Source organism: Arvicanthis niloticus, unplaced genomic scaffold (assembly GCF_011762505.2).
Source record: "Arvicanthis niloticus isolate mArvNil1 unplaced genomic scaffold, mArvNil1.pat.X pat_scaffold_452_arrow_ctg1, whole genome shotgun sequence".
Classification (NCBI taxonomy): domain Eukaryota; kingdom Metazoa; phylum Chordata; class Mammalia; order Rodentia; family Muridae; genus Arvicanthis; species Arvicanthis niloticus.
This window is the reverse complement of record NW_023046090.1, coordinates 1-15000: the sequence shown is the minus strand read 5'-3', so window position 1 is coordinate 15000 and position 15000 is coordinate 1. Positions and strand designations below refer to the sequence as shown.

General features: G+C 40.1%; 1 protein-coding gene across 4 annotated transcripts; it reads right to left on the bottom strand.

Moving 5' to 3' along the window:
* Window positions 1-373: 373 nt before the first annotated feature.
* Window positions 374-14853, bottom strand: LOC117702100 (chromobox protein homolog 5-like). Of its 4 annotated transcripts, none has more exons than XR_013070309.1 (5): window positions 14680-14853; window positions 14036-14112; window positions 6537-6723; window positions 1924-2024; window positions 374-917 (listed from the first exon to the last, which is right to left on the bottom strand). XR_013070309.1 is itself a non-coding variant. In XM_076928184.1 (4 exons), exons 1-4 carry the CDS (start codon window positions 14748-14750, stop codon window positions 767-769), a joined length of 510 nt encoding a protein of 169 aa, XP_076784299.1. In that variant the 5' UTR covers window positions 14751-14853; the 3' UTR covers window positions 374-766. The 4 variants fall into 4 exon arrangements, 2 of the variants coding, with proteins under 2 accessions (XP_076784299.1, XP_076562486.1); XR_013070310.1 differs by lacking the exons at window positions 14036-14112; window positions 14680-14853 and adding exons at window positions 9124-9320; window positions 9452-9466; XM_076928184.1 differs by lacking the exon at window positions 14036-14112.
* Window positions 14854-15000: the final 147 nt, after the last annotated feature.

Genomic DNA, 15000 nt, shown 5'->3' with positions numbered 1-15000 from the left:
AGCCCTGTCCTATTATCTTCCTGCACTACAGCTTATAGACTCCACAATTAATCTTGTCATTTAATAACAAATTGATACCACTTTATAGAAGCAGAATCAGGGATTGAAAGTAACAAGGCCAAAGAAGTGTGAGGGCTAAACAGAGTGCCTTGATAGGTTTAAATATAAAGTTTCAAGCCCTCAAGAGAACTGGGTTGTTATGGGAGTGTAGGTGAGGATAGTCAGGAAGGAGTGGCCCAGAAGACCACACCAGGGACCCTGTATTCTCCTGGCAGAGCTAAATGAGATTGGAAAAAACACAACAGGTAGGCTGCTGCTATTAGCATTCTAAAAGATGGACAACATCCTTTCTATGTCAAAAAACAAGTCCAGCTGGTCATCAATATATTCTAATAATAATCAAGAAACTGAAGTCATCGTCATTATAATAAAATCCCTCCAAACCAACCAACCCCAAAGATCATGACTCTAAGGTGATTAAAAAGTTACAGGGGAACAGAAGGAAAAGATCAGGGTGAAAGGGACCACTATGGGAACCACACAGCATGTAAATGATGTAATGCCTGACTTTCACAGAGCTACACTCAGGAATCAGATCATCAATTATATTACAAGAGAACCAACACCAACGTCTCTCCCGTGGAGCACAGTGATAAGCACATTATCTTTATGGATGTGTTTAGAATTGAAAGGGGCTGGGAGAAGAGAAGAGGCAGGAAGATGAAGGTGTTATATACAAAGAGAAATGACAGGGACTGCTCCTCCTTTAGCTCTTTGCGCTTTCTTTTTCTTTGTTTTCCGCATCCTCTGGATATGCATGCCACGTCAGTCTCTCTTCATAAAATGCTATCACAATTTGTGGACATTTCACATTAGCTTCTTTTGCAAGAACCAGATCAGCTTCATCTGTGTCTTTCCTGGAAAGAAAGAGTATAAAACTTAGAAGGAGACATGAGACGGGGACAGTCTGACAGTACCACTATCTGAGGTTAGCTGGTTTGATCTCAAAGTAAAAAGTGTCTTTATAGGGCTAGAGATATACTTCAGTGGGGAAGCCTCTGTATTTGATCTTTAACATAAAAGAGCCAAAGAGATAGATGGCTGTTCTTGCAGAGGACCCAGACTCAGTTCCCAGCACCTATACAGTGCCGAACAACTGCCTGTAATGTCAGTTCCAGGGGATCCAATGCCTCTGCACTACACAGACATGGTGTGTGTGTGTGTGTGTATACACACACACACACACATAACACATACACGTAGAATAAAATGAAATAAGAAATAAATCTTAAAAGGGAAGGAAATAGGGGAGAGGAAGAAAACCAGCCAGGTATGGTGAGTACATGCCTTTAACTCTGTAACTCCAGCCCTAGGGAGATAAGGACAGGTGAATGAGCTCAATATCCTGGACTACATATTGAGTTTAAGGACAGCTTGAGCTACATGAGATCATGTCAGGAAAGGAGGGTGGAAGGATGGGGAAGTATTCCACTTCTTCTATAAGTCACTACCTCTGATAAAGTAATTTGTGCTTTATTTAGCATTAAGTTTGATGCCTTTTGTTGAAATTAATTTCTCTTTTACACATCATTTGGTGACCCTGACCCTCAGTGATGTAAGAAGCTTCACTTAGCTCTTACCCCATAGTCATAGGCTCATGATCTTATACCAAATGATTCAGTTCTATACAAACAGATATTTAGGTAGTAGTAATACATTCTTTTTACCCCAATTTTTTTTTTTACCCAAATATGGTTACTATAACACAATAATACCAAAGCTTGAGAATGTCACAACTTCATTCTGAACCATTAATTCCCACTTAATACTGACACTGGAGTTGGTTAAGAAATTTAGGAATTCTCAATTTTACACTCTTCGTAGCAAAAACACAACTGTAAAGTGAAGCACAATTCGTCTCACCATTTCATTAAGAACATTAAGTCGCCACAGGAATCTGTTGCCCCAATGATCTTTTCTGGTTCCAATCCTCTCTCAAAGCCCCGAGCAATATCATTGCTTTGCTATAAATAGAACAGGAGAGATTAGAGTTTGTAGAAATAAAAAACAAAACAAAACAAAACAAAAACCCTGTTTTTCAGAACAACAAATCACAGCCTTTGTTAATATCACCTGGTATCATTTGTATTAGTTCAGAAAAATCCTTATAACTCAAGAAATATAATACCAAACTAGGCCAATCAGGAACAGCAATTTTAAGAGATATTTCTGCAGTAAGATGTAGTCATCTTTCCTGGTACTCCTTAAATGATTAAGGAGGGACCTCCACAAGTCTTTAGCATCCTGTGAGTCTCAGGAGGATCACCTGGGCACTCCACCCCTGTAACCCACTCAATCTCTTCAGCACTGCAAGCAGACCCTTTACTGTTGCTTCTCAGACACCAAACAGGCTCATTTTCACTCTCTGAACTTCAGATATGCTTTCTCAACCATATCCTTTTAGACTTTTAATTTATCTTAATAGTGACCAACAGTTTTAATATTTCAGTCATCTATATTGTAAAACAGAGGTAAGAAGAATGCAAGACCAATATTCTAAAAAGGGCAAATTTCAAAGATCACAAACACTAATTTGCATATAACTTGAGAGAGGAGCCTCTCTGGTCTGCTCAGACACGATATTAACATTAATTGGGACTGGTCTGAGACTGAACAACTGAACTGGTAACTCGTGAAAAGAGTGTTGGGATGTGGTTTCTGGCTGATCCAGGTGTAAGGGCAGTGGTCAGAACAAAAGTCTAATTTATACACATCATAAATTTCCTAAAATTTACAAGAGATAACACTCATTCATAGCAACACAAAGAAAACTTACGATTTACCATATGAACCACATTTGCCTTTGAGATACAAAAGAAGGCCAGTGAGATGGCTCAGTGGGCAAAAGGGCTTGTAGACAAGCTCAACAACCTGAGTTTGATCCCTGGGACTCACATGGTGTATGGAGAATATCAATTCCCACATATTCCCTGACCGGGGGGCCCCCCCCCCCCCCAAAACAAGGAGCAAACACAAAACAAACACATTATTTTGAAATAGATACACAAAAATCTGCATGTTCCTGGTGGTCCCCAAAGATACTAGAACCCACAACAGGAAGGAAATCCTAGCCATGGGTCAATGGGAAGACACTGGCTCTTTAAGACACAACCTCTTTGGGACATTAAGGGAAATTGGTTCCCAGATGCAAACACAGCTGCTCACAGCTGGAATGCTGGCACAGGGACTAAGTCATACATCATCTCTGGCAGCTGGAAACAGTCTGCTACATAGGGAGGGAAATGGAAAAAGAATGTTCAAGCTGCTGAAAGGAGCCGAGGCAAGGAAAAACACTAAGATCATCACAGGCAGTAATCTTAAATCAGGCATAAAACCGACTAAGAAATTTCTTCTGCAGTGGTCTAAAAAGAAGGCAATCTCCCCATACTTTGAAAACACACAACTACTACTATCATGCCAGCTGTCTACCTGACAGCTGCTGGTATTGCTGAAAATGCTATCAAGGGCCCCAGACAAACATTATGATGTAAGGATGTCTGGAGGTTGTTTTCAAGGTCAGCAGCTCCAGAACCTAGACAAGAAGCCCTCTGAAGTGGCAGGGACTCAAAGCCAGATTACTGCCTTTAAAGAACAAAGACCCTAAGTTGAAGAAATGTTTACTATCTCTTACAAATACATAGTTAAAAGTCTTTGGTTGTGGGGCTGGAGAGATAGCTCAGTAGTTAAGAGCACTGACTGCTCTTCTAGAGGCCCTGAGTTCAATTCCCAGCAACCACTTGGTGCCTCACAACTATCTATAATGAAATCCCATGACCTCTTCTGGTGTGTCTGAAGACAGCTACAATGTACTCATATGAAATAAATAAATAAATAAATAAATCTTTAAAAGTCTTTGGTTGTGTTATCTGCTACTTTAACTAGAAATAAACCAAATGACAAAAGCCAAAATACAAAAGGTTAACAAAAACAAAACAAAAGGTGACTACCACCAAGCCTAAAGTTCCAACCTGGTGGAAAAAGGCAACTGATTTTTGCAAGTTGTTCTCTATCCTCCACACATGTACAGTTGCATGCATGCTCATACACATGCAAAATAATAAAATATATTAAATATATAAATAAAATTTAAAAAGGGTGAAGGGAGATTAGGAGGCAGAGACAGAATTTGAGACCACCATGGTCTACATAGTTAGTTTTAGGCCAGCCAAGGCTCATGCATTGTTTGAGACCCTATCTCAAACAAACAAACAAACCCCCAAACAAACAAACAAAAAAGTCCTCAGAAAATGAAAAGTGTTCCTTCCTTAAATTCCTTATCAATACAGTTTATCATAATCAAAACATGGCATAGGTTACAGCACATGCTGGCCTTTGCCTTTAATCCCAGTGCTCAGAAGGCAAATACAAGAAGATCTCTGTCAATTAGAGATCAGCCAGGTCTATATAGCAAGCTCCAGGACAGCCATGACTACACAAAGAGACCTTGTCTTTTAAACAAACAAACAAACAAACAAGTTGTAAAAATAAAATTAACAAGAGAAAGAAGTCAGGAGCAGCCTCCATAGAGTCCAAGAATGACATACAACCTTTATAAAATCCCAATGCGCCCGGGCGGTGGTGGCACACACCTTTAATCCTGGCGCCTGGGAGGCAGAGGCAGGTGGATTTCTGAGTTTGAGGCCAGCCTGGTCTACAGAGTGAGTTCCAGGACAGCCAGAGCTACACAGAGAAACCCTGTCTCAAAAAACCAAAAAAAAAAAAAACCAAAAAAAAAAAAAAAAAAAAAAAAAATATATATATATATAATAAAATAAAATCCCAATGCCTCAGTTTACCCACAAAAACTCTCATAAGTGATGTAAGGTTCATCTGGGTACTAGAGTTTTTATTTTTTAAAGACCTTATGGTTGGTTCTGAGGTGTAGTCACAGTTGGGAGTATCAGTATAGAAAAATGGGCATCTAAGTATAACATAAATAGGGAATTAGTTCAGGGATGCTATATGGACTTACACTTATATTTTATTAAATTTTAAGTACATAGGTTTCATAACCCTGAAGTAAATGGAAAGTGGGAAAGCTGGAGAGGTAGAGTGTTTGTGTGACATATGCACACAGCAAACATGCAAAAGAAAAAAGGGGGGCAATATGGTGTTTATGTTACTACCTTCAATCTAAAAATCATATAAAAGCAACTGAGTCAAACTAAACTTCATAATTAGTTTCCAAACTAAACAATAAACACATGAAAGAAGATGAAAATTATTTTCTTCTTTAGAGTATATAGTTAAAATAAAAATTAGTGAAAATAGCCAGGAATGATGTGCTATTTAGGCATATGCCTAAAATCCCACCAATCAGGAGCCCAAGGCAGAAGTGGAAGCTCCAGGCAAGCCAGAAATACATTGTGAGTTTAGGGTCAGACAACTTATAAGCATGAGCTTTGCCTCTAAACAAGAGAGGGGCTGGGCTCCTCATTTTGGTTGGCAGAGTTCTCGTTTAATATGCAGCAAGTCCTGAGTTCAATCCCTAGCACAGCATAAAACAATACCACAGGCCTACTGTCTCAGTACTTGGGAGGTTGAGGTAGGAGCACAAGAAGTTTAAGACACATGGAACACTGTCTCAAATATCAACAACAGAAACAAAAACAACAACAAAGAAAGAAAGAAAGAAAGAAAGAAGAAAAAGAAAGAAAGAAAGAAAGAACAAAAAGAAAGACATCCGACTTTGATCTCTGGTCTTCACATACATATAAATGTGTACATATGTGTACATGCACTAGCACTCATGTGTATATACATACTAACAAGTATGTAAACTATACACATATCACATAAAAATAATATATAAGATTAAAAAAGTTATTGGAACAAAAGACAACATAGTGAAGCAGTATACATTTAAAGTTTTTTTTTTAAATGTTAGTTATTATTATTAGTGTATTCAGGTGAGCAGGTACATTCAGGGTCAAAGGTCAACTTAAGGAGTCAGTTTTATCCTATAATATGAGGGGTAGGATTTAAACTCAGGTTTTCAGGCTTGGCAACAAGCACCTTTACTCCTGTGCCAACTCCTTAGCAACTTTTCTTTCTTTAAAAAGAAGAAAATCAGAAGTATCTTCCTCTTGGCTCAGTGGCTAAGAGAGCTTGCTGTTCTTCTAGAGGTCCTAAGTTTGATTCCCAGCACTCACTTTAGGGAGCTCACAACTACCTACAGGGAATCCAACACCTTCTGGCCTCCTTGGGCACCCACACACAAGACACACATTCATACACATTTCTATTCACGGATGAGACAGAATGGGTTGAATTTCATATTAGTTTTCACACTTAAATACAATTATTACTACGCTAGTTCTCACTCAGCCAGAAGGGGTCACTGTAGCTAATCAACACACTTCCCTGCAAGCTTTTGTTCAACAATATACCATAAGGTCCATCCTTAGAAGAGAAATAACTAAACCCCCATTTGCACAGCAGTAGCAAGAGGACAGTGGCAGGAGCAGGAAGCTCACCTCTCTCTTTTTTTTAGATTTAATATCATCAGCGCTGTTGGAGAAACTAGATTTCCTCTTGTTTCCTTCTGACTTCTCCCTGGGCTTGTTGTTTTCACCCTCCTTCATCTTCTTATACTTTTTCATAAACTCAGAAATTAGTTCAGGACAATCCAAGTTCTTCTCGGGTTCCCAAGTATTGTGCTCCCTGGACAGTAACAATAAAGACAAAAAGAAAAGACTGAAGGGTAAGGATAATGCCGCATTTTTACCCATTTTCCATCTCTGCAGAACTTAAGACTGCCAAGTGTTTGCAAACTACATCCTCAGCTGTTGTCATTGCTAAAGCTTGTTTTAAAAAGGACATGTGGGGAAGGGACAGGAAATCTGTACTCAGGGATTGAACGAGAGGCTGAGGTTATAGTTCAATGGTAATACACTAGCATATGGAATGCCACAGGTTTGATCTTGAGCTCCGAAGAGAAAAAGAAATCCAACAAATTTGATCTTCAATTTTCACTGAAGAGATGTGGGAAAAAGTTATGTTCACACAAAGTCATGCAAAGAATTATTATAGCAGCAGTATTATTTTTCAGGACTGGGGATCAAACCCCAAACCAAGGGGGTTTTGTCTGCTCCACCTCTGAGCTATAACCCTATAGCAACATTTTAGTAGCCAAAACCCCAAAACAAACCCGAATGCTCATTAACTGATGAATGGATGAATAAAAAATGTGGTGCAACTGTATAAATGGAATAGTAAGCAACAAAAAGAAACAAAATACAACTTGAGAAAAATCTCAAAAACAGTATACTGAGTTTATAAGAAAACATATGTTTTCTTTCTAATTCCATTTCTTTGACATACCCTGGAAGATATATTTTAGATTAGACTGAGGAAATGTTCTGTAATGGGCATATGGTAACAAACCACATCAATCTCTGAATTCAAAGCTAGTCTGGCCTACACAATAGGTTCCAGAACAGCCAGAGCTATAATGAGAAGCTCTGTCTCAAAAAACAAAACAAAACAAAACCTTGTCTCAAAGAACAAAACAACAAACATCAAATTGTATAATTTCAATGGGTTAATTTTTTTCTTTTTTTTTTTTCTTTTTAGGATGAGTGATGTCTTGGAACTTACTCTATGGACCAGGCTGGCCCCAAACTCAACATATCTGCCTGCCTCTGCTTCCCAAGTGCTGGAATTAAAAGACAGTGTTGGGACTAAAGGCATGTACCACCACTGCTTGGAGTAGGTAACTCCTTTGATACATAAATTATAGTTTAATAAACCCATTTAAAACTACCAATTTGGGGGCTGGAGAGATGCCTCAATGGTTAAGAGTGCTTGTTACTCTTGCAGAGGACCAGAACATCTATAACTCTAGTTCCAGGGAATCTAATGCCTTGTGACCTCCACAGACACAGACAGACAGACAGACAGACAGACAGACACACACACACACACACACACACAAATTAGCAGGTGGTGGTAGCCACCTTTAATCCCAGCACTCAGAAGGCAAAGGCCAGCCTGGTCTACAGAAGTTCCAGGGCAGCCAGGACCACACAGAGAAACCCTGCATTGAAAAAAACAACCAAACAAACAAAATAAGCCCAAATAAATAAATAAATAAATAAATAAAAATTTAAAGCTTTAAAAACAACAAAACAAACCCAGTCTAGAAGCTGATACCCAGAGCTGATACAGCTCAGTGGTAAAAGTACTTGTCCAGCCATAAGCAAGGCTCTATGGATTCAATCCCTAGCACAGCTTTTCTCCATTAAAAAGGGCCAAATTTAAATGCTTAATTATCAGAAGAGTATAATTTTTATATATACAATACATTCTATACAAAAAGAATAGATAACTTAGTAAGTCACATACCTCCAGTCTTTCTTTTTCTGTTTCTAAGATAGTATTTATGCAGTCCTAGATATCCTGGAACTCACTACGTAGACCAGGCTGGCTTTGAACTCCCAGAGATATGCCTGCCTTTGGCTCTGGAGTGCTGAGATTGAAAGTGTGCACTACCAGGCAGGCATGGCTGTCATCTTCCTTATATATCCCAGGCCCGCCAGCCTAAGGGGTGGTGCTGCGCACAGTAGGTAGGGCCCTCCTACAACTCACAGATATCCTCCTGCCTCTTCCTCCCAAATGCTGAGATTAAAGTTGTGCACCATCATGCCCAATAATGCCTCCCAGTTTCTATTGTCTTGAATATTTATATACTCTAGTAAGTAGAAGCTGGGAGTGCATTAATTCAAATGTGATAGACCCTAATCTCCTGTCACCACCAAGTTTTATGTGAAATCTAAAATAATCTTTAACAAAAACACAAAACAGAAAGCCCTACGATGAGAAAGTAACTTTTTGGTCTCATGTAGTACAAGCTGGGCTCAAACTCTCTATGTAGTCAAGAATAACTTTGAGCTCCTCACCCTTCCTCCTGAATACTGGGATCACAGGTATGTGCCACCATGCTTCTTTTATGCAGCACTGGAGCCCCAAGCCAGTGCTGTGTATCCCATGCAAGCACTCTACCAACTGAAACACACTCCCAGTTTTCCTGTGGGCTTCTATTTTATTCTATTTTGTTTTTACCCAGGGTCTGTGGCTGGCCTGGAACTTTGCTAGGTAGATCAGAATAGCCTCTAACAGAGATTCTCTCCTCGGAGGGCTGAGACTGACGGTGCGTGCCACAATATTCAGCTTCTCTCTGAGTTTAAAGACAGTCTTACTATGTAGCTCAGGCCGGTCTTGAACTCTCTGAAATTCTTTTGCCTCAGCCTTCCAAATACCTAGAATACAGGAATGAACCATCATGTCTGTCTGAGGTTTTTTATATTCTCAAAGTTGATCTTCAAATTTTGTAGCACAGGTTTTAGAAAATTAAAACTACAACAATCTTGTGGAATTAAAGCTAATGTACCTGCAAAGAAACAACTGTACTACCATCCATCCCTTTCCCTACTGAGAAGCAAAGCTAAAGCTCTGTTAGAGGGGAGCACCAGGTTTCATGTGTGTTTGTGCGCTTCACACCTGTAACCTGTAATGAACCACAAAAGCAAAAAATAAGTCAGTAAGCCACAAAAACAGCATTTATAATCTTCAGTTACCTTAAGGGAGAATTGTTAACATTAAATCTAGCTAGGGTCTTATGGCCCAGCAGTGCTGGCCTGTAAGAGTTTCAGAGGGAAACCAAGACTTACTGGCATTGCTTGTGTGACGTTTTGGATTAAGAATCTGTAGAAGTGAACCTTTTGCTAGTCAGTTTTCTGGGGAATATTTCCTCAGGTCATCACACAGAAGCTATGGTTCAAGCTATTGGGGCCAAGGCTGCACATCAAGCTGGCACAACTTGGTAATATTTAAGTGTCCCACACTGTACTGGTTTTCAAGACATGACAGATCTCTCATGAAGAACATTTGATGTCTGGTACCAAGGGACAGGGATAAAGATCACAAAGAGAGGCCATCTATGAAAATGCAGCCTCAGTTGCAGTGGCAACCCTAGAACACTGGAGATGCAAGGACAATGGCAAGTGTGAAGTAAAGCTAGCCTGAACCTAGGAGACAAGCATTGTGTGTGGCTGTTGGCAGCTCCAGAGAAGCAGGACTGTTCAAGTCCCATGGTGAGCAAGTCCAAGATGTCAGACTTAGATCTAGACAGCTGGATTTTGCTTTTCTTAATTAAGTAGGGCCAGTTCTTATGCACTGATTGTATTCTTGAGGAATAGAAATATTTAACTGGTTTTTATTTTACAGAAGCCCAAAAATAAGACCTTGGACTTATTATTTATTTATCTTTGGTTTTTTTTTTTTTTTTGTTTGTTTGTTTGTTTTTGAGACAGGGTTTCTCTGTGTAGCCCTGGCTGTCCTGGAACTCACTCTGTAGACCAGGCTGGGTTCGAACTCAAAAATCTGCCTGCCTCTGCCTCCCAAGTGCTGGGACTAAAGGTGTGCGCCATCACCGCCTGTCTATTTATCTTTGTTTTTTGAGACAAAGTCTTACTATGCAGCTCAGGTTGTCCTGGAACTCACTCTACAGACCAGGCTGGCCTAAAAGTTATAGATCTGCCTCCAGAGTGCTGGTATTAAAGGTATATGCCACTGTGCCAGGAATGGGTATTAAGGATACATGAACAAAGCTAGAAAGGTGGGTCAGTCAGTGGTTAAGAGCACTGGCTGCTCTTCCAGAGGACCCAGGTATAATTCCTTGCACCTGCAACTGTCTGTAATTCTAGTAACACAGAATCTAAAAGTCTGTGTGCTTACCACATCACCAGACATGTATATAGGACCCAGACATACATGCGAGGAAAATATTCATACATATACAATAAAAAAAAAAGACCTTTAACTTTCAAAGTATTGAAATTTTTAATTTTCAAAGAATGTAAGATTTTTAAAGTTGGACTGTGTATGTGGTTTGTTTTCTTTCTTTCTTTCTTTCTTTCTTTCTTTCTTTCTTTCTTTCTTTCTTTCTTTCTCTCGGTTTGTTTGTTTGTTCGTTTTTTTCTAGACAGGGTTTCTCTATATAGCCTTGGCTGTCCTGGAACTTACTCTGTACACAAGGCTGACCCTGAACTCAGAGATCCATCTGCCTCAGCTTCCCAGGTGCTGGGACTAAAGGCTTGTGCTGACATCACCTGCCTTGAACTGTTCTCTTTTTTTGTTTTTTGTTTTTTGTTTTTTTTTTTTGTTGTTGTTTTGTTTTTTCGAGACAGGGTTCTCTGTGTAGTGCTGGCTGTCCTGGAACTCACTCTGTAGACTAGGCTGGCCTCGAACTCAGAAATCCACCTGCCTCTGCCTCCCAAGTGCTGGGATTAAAGGCGTGCGCCACCACCCCTGGCTGGACTGTTCTTTATACTGAGATGTTAACATGAATCTTGAGGACAATAAAGGTCACGTTGTAACAATTATATGCTTGCTTGTCAAACTGATAAGGAGCAGACCTGAGATAGCTATTTTGGTTACAGGGAAGAGAGACCTTCAATTGAAGAATAGCTTCTATCAGACTGCCCTGGACCTGTGAGCATGTCTATCTTCAGGACATTTTTTGATTGCTAATTGATATGAAGGGACTCTGCCCACTGTGAACAGTACCATCCCAGAGGCAGGGGCACTGGGCAGGCAGAGCTCTCTGAGTTCAAGGCCAGCCTGGTCTACATACCCACTGTGAACAGTACCATCCCAGAGGCAGGGGCACCGGGCAGGTAGAGTTCTCTGAGTTCAAGGCTAGCCTGGTCTACATAGAAAATTGCCTCATAGAAAAATCTGTCTCAAACAAAACAAAAGGGGGAAAAAGGTAGCAAACCAGTAACCAGCATTCCTCCACAGTTTCTACATCCGTTTCTTACCTGCTCAAGTACCTGCTATGACTTCCTTCAACCATGGAATGTATGTAACATGTAGATGAAACGAAATGAACCCTTTCCCCTCCACATGGCTTTTGGTCACAGCAACAGAAAACAAACTATAACACAACTTGTATTATCACAATAAGAAAGGTGGGTACAAGCCGAGAAGTGCTGCATCCTTTTAGTCCCAGCACTCGAGAGGCAACAGAAGAGGGATCTCTCAAGTTTGAGGCCAGCCAGGTCTACAGAGTGAGTTCCAGGACATCCAGGGCTACATACAGAAATCCTGTCTTGAAGAGAGAAAAAAAGTTGCTACAAAATAGTAAGATAGGTTGAGACCATTCATCTTTTATAATAGTATTTTATTAAAATTTTTATTTTGTGTACTAGGGTTTTGCCTACATGCATGCCTAGTGTCCATGGAAGCCAGAAAAGGACATTGAATTCCCTAAGACTTAAATTACAGACGGTTGCGAGCCACCATATAGGTGCCAGAAATTGAATCTGGGTCTTTTGATAGAATAGCCAGTGTTCTTAACTGTAGTGTCATATCTCTGGTCCCTTATCACTAGTTGATACTGTTATCTTCTTAAAAGATCTATGTTTATGAATTCTTGGTCTACATGTATATGTGGGCACCATGTACAGGCCTGGCCAGAAGACAGAATCATAACCCCTGGAATCAGAGTCATAGATGGCTGTAAGCCACCACATAGGTGTTGTGAATCAAATCTAGGTCCTCTGCAACAACAAGTGCTCTAAATCAGTGAGCCCTCTCTCTAGCTTCCTGCTAGTTCTTTACATTTATTTTTAATATTGTTTTGTTTTGCTTTTTTTAAGAACTAGGAATTCTTCAAGCAATATTTAAAGTCCTATTTCATAGGACTTCCCTGTGTCTCACTCACTTCAACGCTTTTCATACCTAGTATTTCCTGTTTAGAAATATGGTGATGAAACCAAGCTCAGCTGGGAAGAGTTCTTGCCTAGATACACAAAATGCTATTAAAACAAAACAACAACAACAACAACAACAACAAAACAAAAACAAACAAACAAAAAAAACAGTGTGGTGTGCTGAGAATTGGTTCTAATGCTTTGTCTTACTTCAGCTCCCAAAAAGCTGTGCTTCCATACCTGAGGGTCCCTGACTCTACCTGGCTTCAAAGAATTGCCTGGGCAGGGAGACAGGACAGGACTTTTAGATTGTAAAGGCAAGAGATGGGGGTTTGGGGAGGAGGAGAATTAGCAACAGGATAGCCATAGCCGAGATGAAATACAGTTTAGAAGGTGTTAAGCCAGGAATACTGGAGGGAAATGTATGCTGGCTGTGGGGGAATTAGAAATGCTCAGCCATTGAGCTAATCAAGGCATATCAAAATTAAGTGGCGTGTGGTATGGGTGTGGGTGTCTTTCATTCGAGAATCCAGAAGGTTCTGGTGGGTGGGACCCTCTGGGAACATAAAGCTACGGTTTAACTAATTCACTGCTACAGTGGTGGCCCAGAATCACAGCACTTGGGAAGCAGAAACCTGAAGATCAGAAGTTCAAGGTTATCTTAGGCTACAGGGTAAATAAATTCTAGGTCAGCCTGGGCTATGGAGATAGTTTATACAAACACTAATCTGGTTCAACAAATGCTAAGTATCCTGTAATGCATGAATCTACTTACCTAAAATGCCAAATGTTCCATATGAGTAACATTAAATCATGAAATAACATTTCTGAGGTCCTGAAGGGCCTTGACATAAAGGCACTATCAATACAACAATTCTTCAAAAATTGAGTTTTATCCCTTGTTTCTGTTGCATTTTGTTTCTGTGGTACTGAAACGAAAACCCAAACCCTCACATACACTAGGCAAACACTCTACTACTGAGCTATATATCTCCTGCCCAAGGCCTGAAGACCTGAGTTCAGTCCCAGAACTCACATAAAAAGCTGGATGCACTGGTGGTTCCTACTATAAGATGGAAGGCAAAGGCAGAACTAAGTAGAGAACAGCTAGTCTCAGAAATGCTGCATACAACCAAACCAAGAGACCTTGACTCATACAAGAAGGTGAAAGTAACCTGTCCCTCACAAGTTAAAAATTACTAACAAAGAAGATGTTTACATTGAAATGTTAGTTATAAGCTGACCATAGTAGTACATACCTTTAATCTCAGTTCTGGCCTGGAATTCAGAAGATCTATTTGCTTCTGAGATTAAAGGCTTGACTTCTGTTAGAATCCTGCATGTTAGTACTGCATGTAAGTTTAGGTACATACAATTAGAGGTCAGAGTCCACCTCAGCTGTTGGTCCCTGCCTTCTATCTTGTTTGAACAGGGTCCCTTATTCACTGCTATGTATGATTGGCTAGTTGTCCCTCAGGCTCCCAGGGATTCTATTGTCTCTGTCTCCCATCTCAGTGTATCACTGCAGGGAGAGATATATGTGCCTGACTTTACATGGGTTCTGGTGATCTAAATTCAAATGCTCACACTTGCAGTGGTAAGAAGTCTACCCACACTCACTGAGACTGCCAACTACTATGTCTTATCCCTGGATTTTTGTTTCTTTTCTATTCTTTCTCTGATATATGTAAGGACCAAACTAGGACCCTCAATATGCTGGTGAAAGCTCTCTACTACTAAGCTACATCTACCAACCTCTTATCCCTATTTTATTAGAGCAGGGGGAGGGGGATAGATTATTAAATTAGCCAGTGGGCTGAAGAAATGGCTCAGTTGTTTAAGAGCACTGTCTGCTCTCCCAGAGAACTGTAATCTGATTTCCAGCATCCACATGGCAACTTACAACCATCTGTAACTCCTCTTCCAGCTGCTCTGATGCCCTCTTCTGGACTGTGGGCACCAGACAACATACATGTAGCTCAGGAAAATTTAGCTTGGTGTGGTGGCACATGCTTTTAATCCCAGTACTTGAAGGCTGATCTCCTGAGTTCAGAGTCAGCCTGGTCCACTGAGGGAGTTCCAGGACAGCCAAGGCTACACAGAAAAAACCGTGTCTCGAAAAACATAAAAAATAACAAAACAACAAAAAATGTTAAGTCATAATAATAAAAGAAATTAACCAAGGTCATTCATCTGTATCTTAAGGGGTGGAACAAGAATCTCG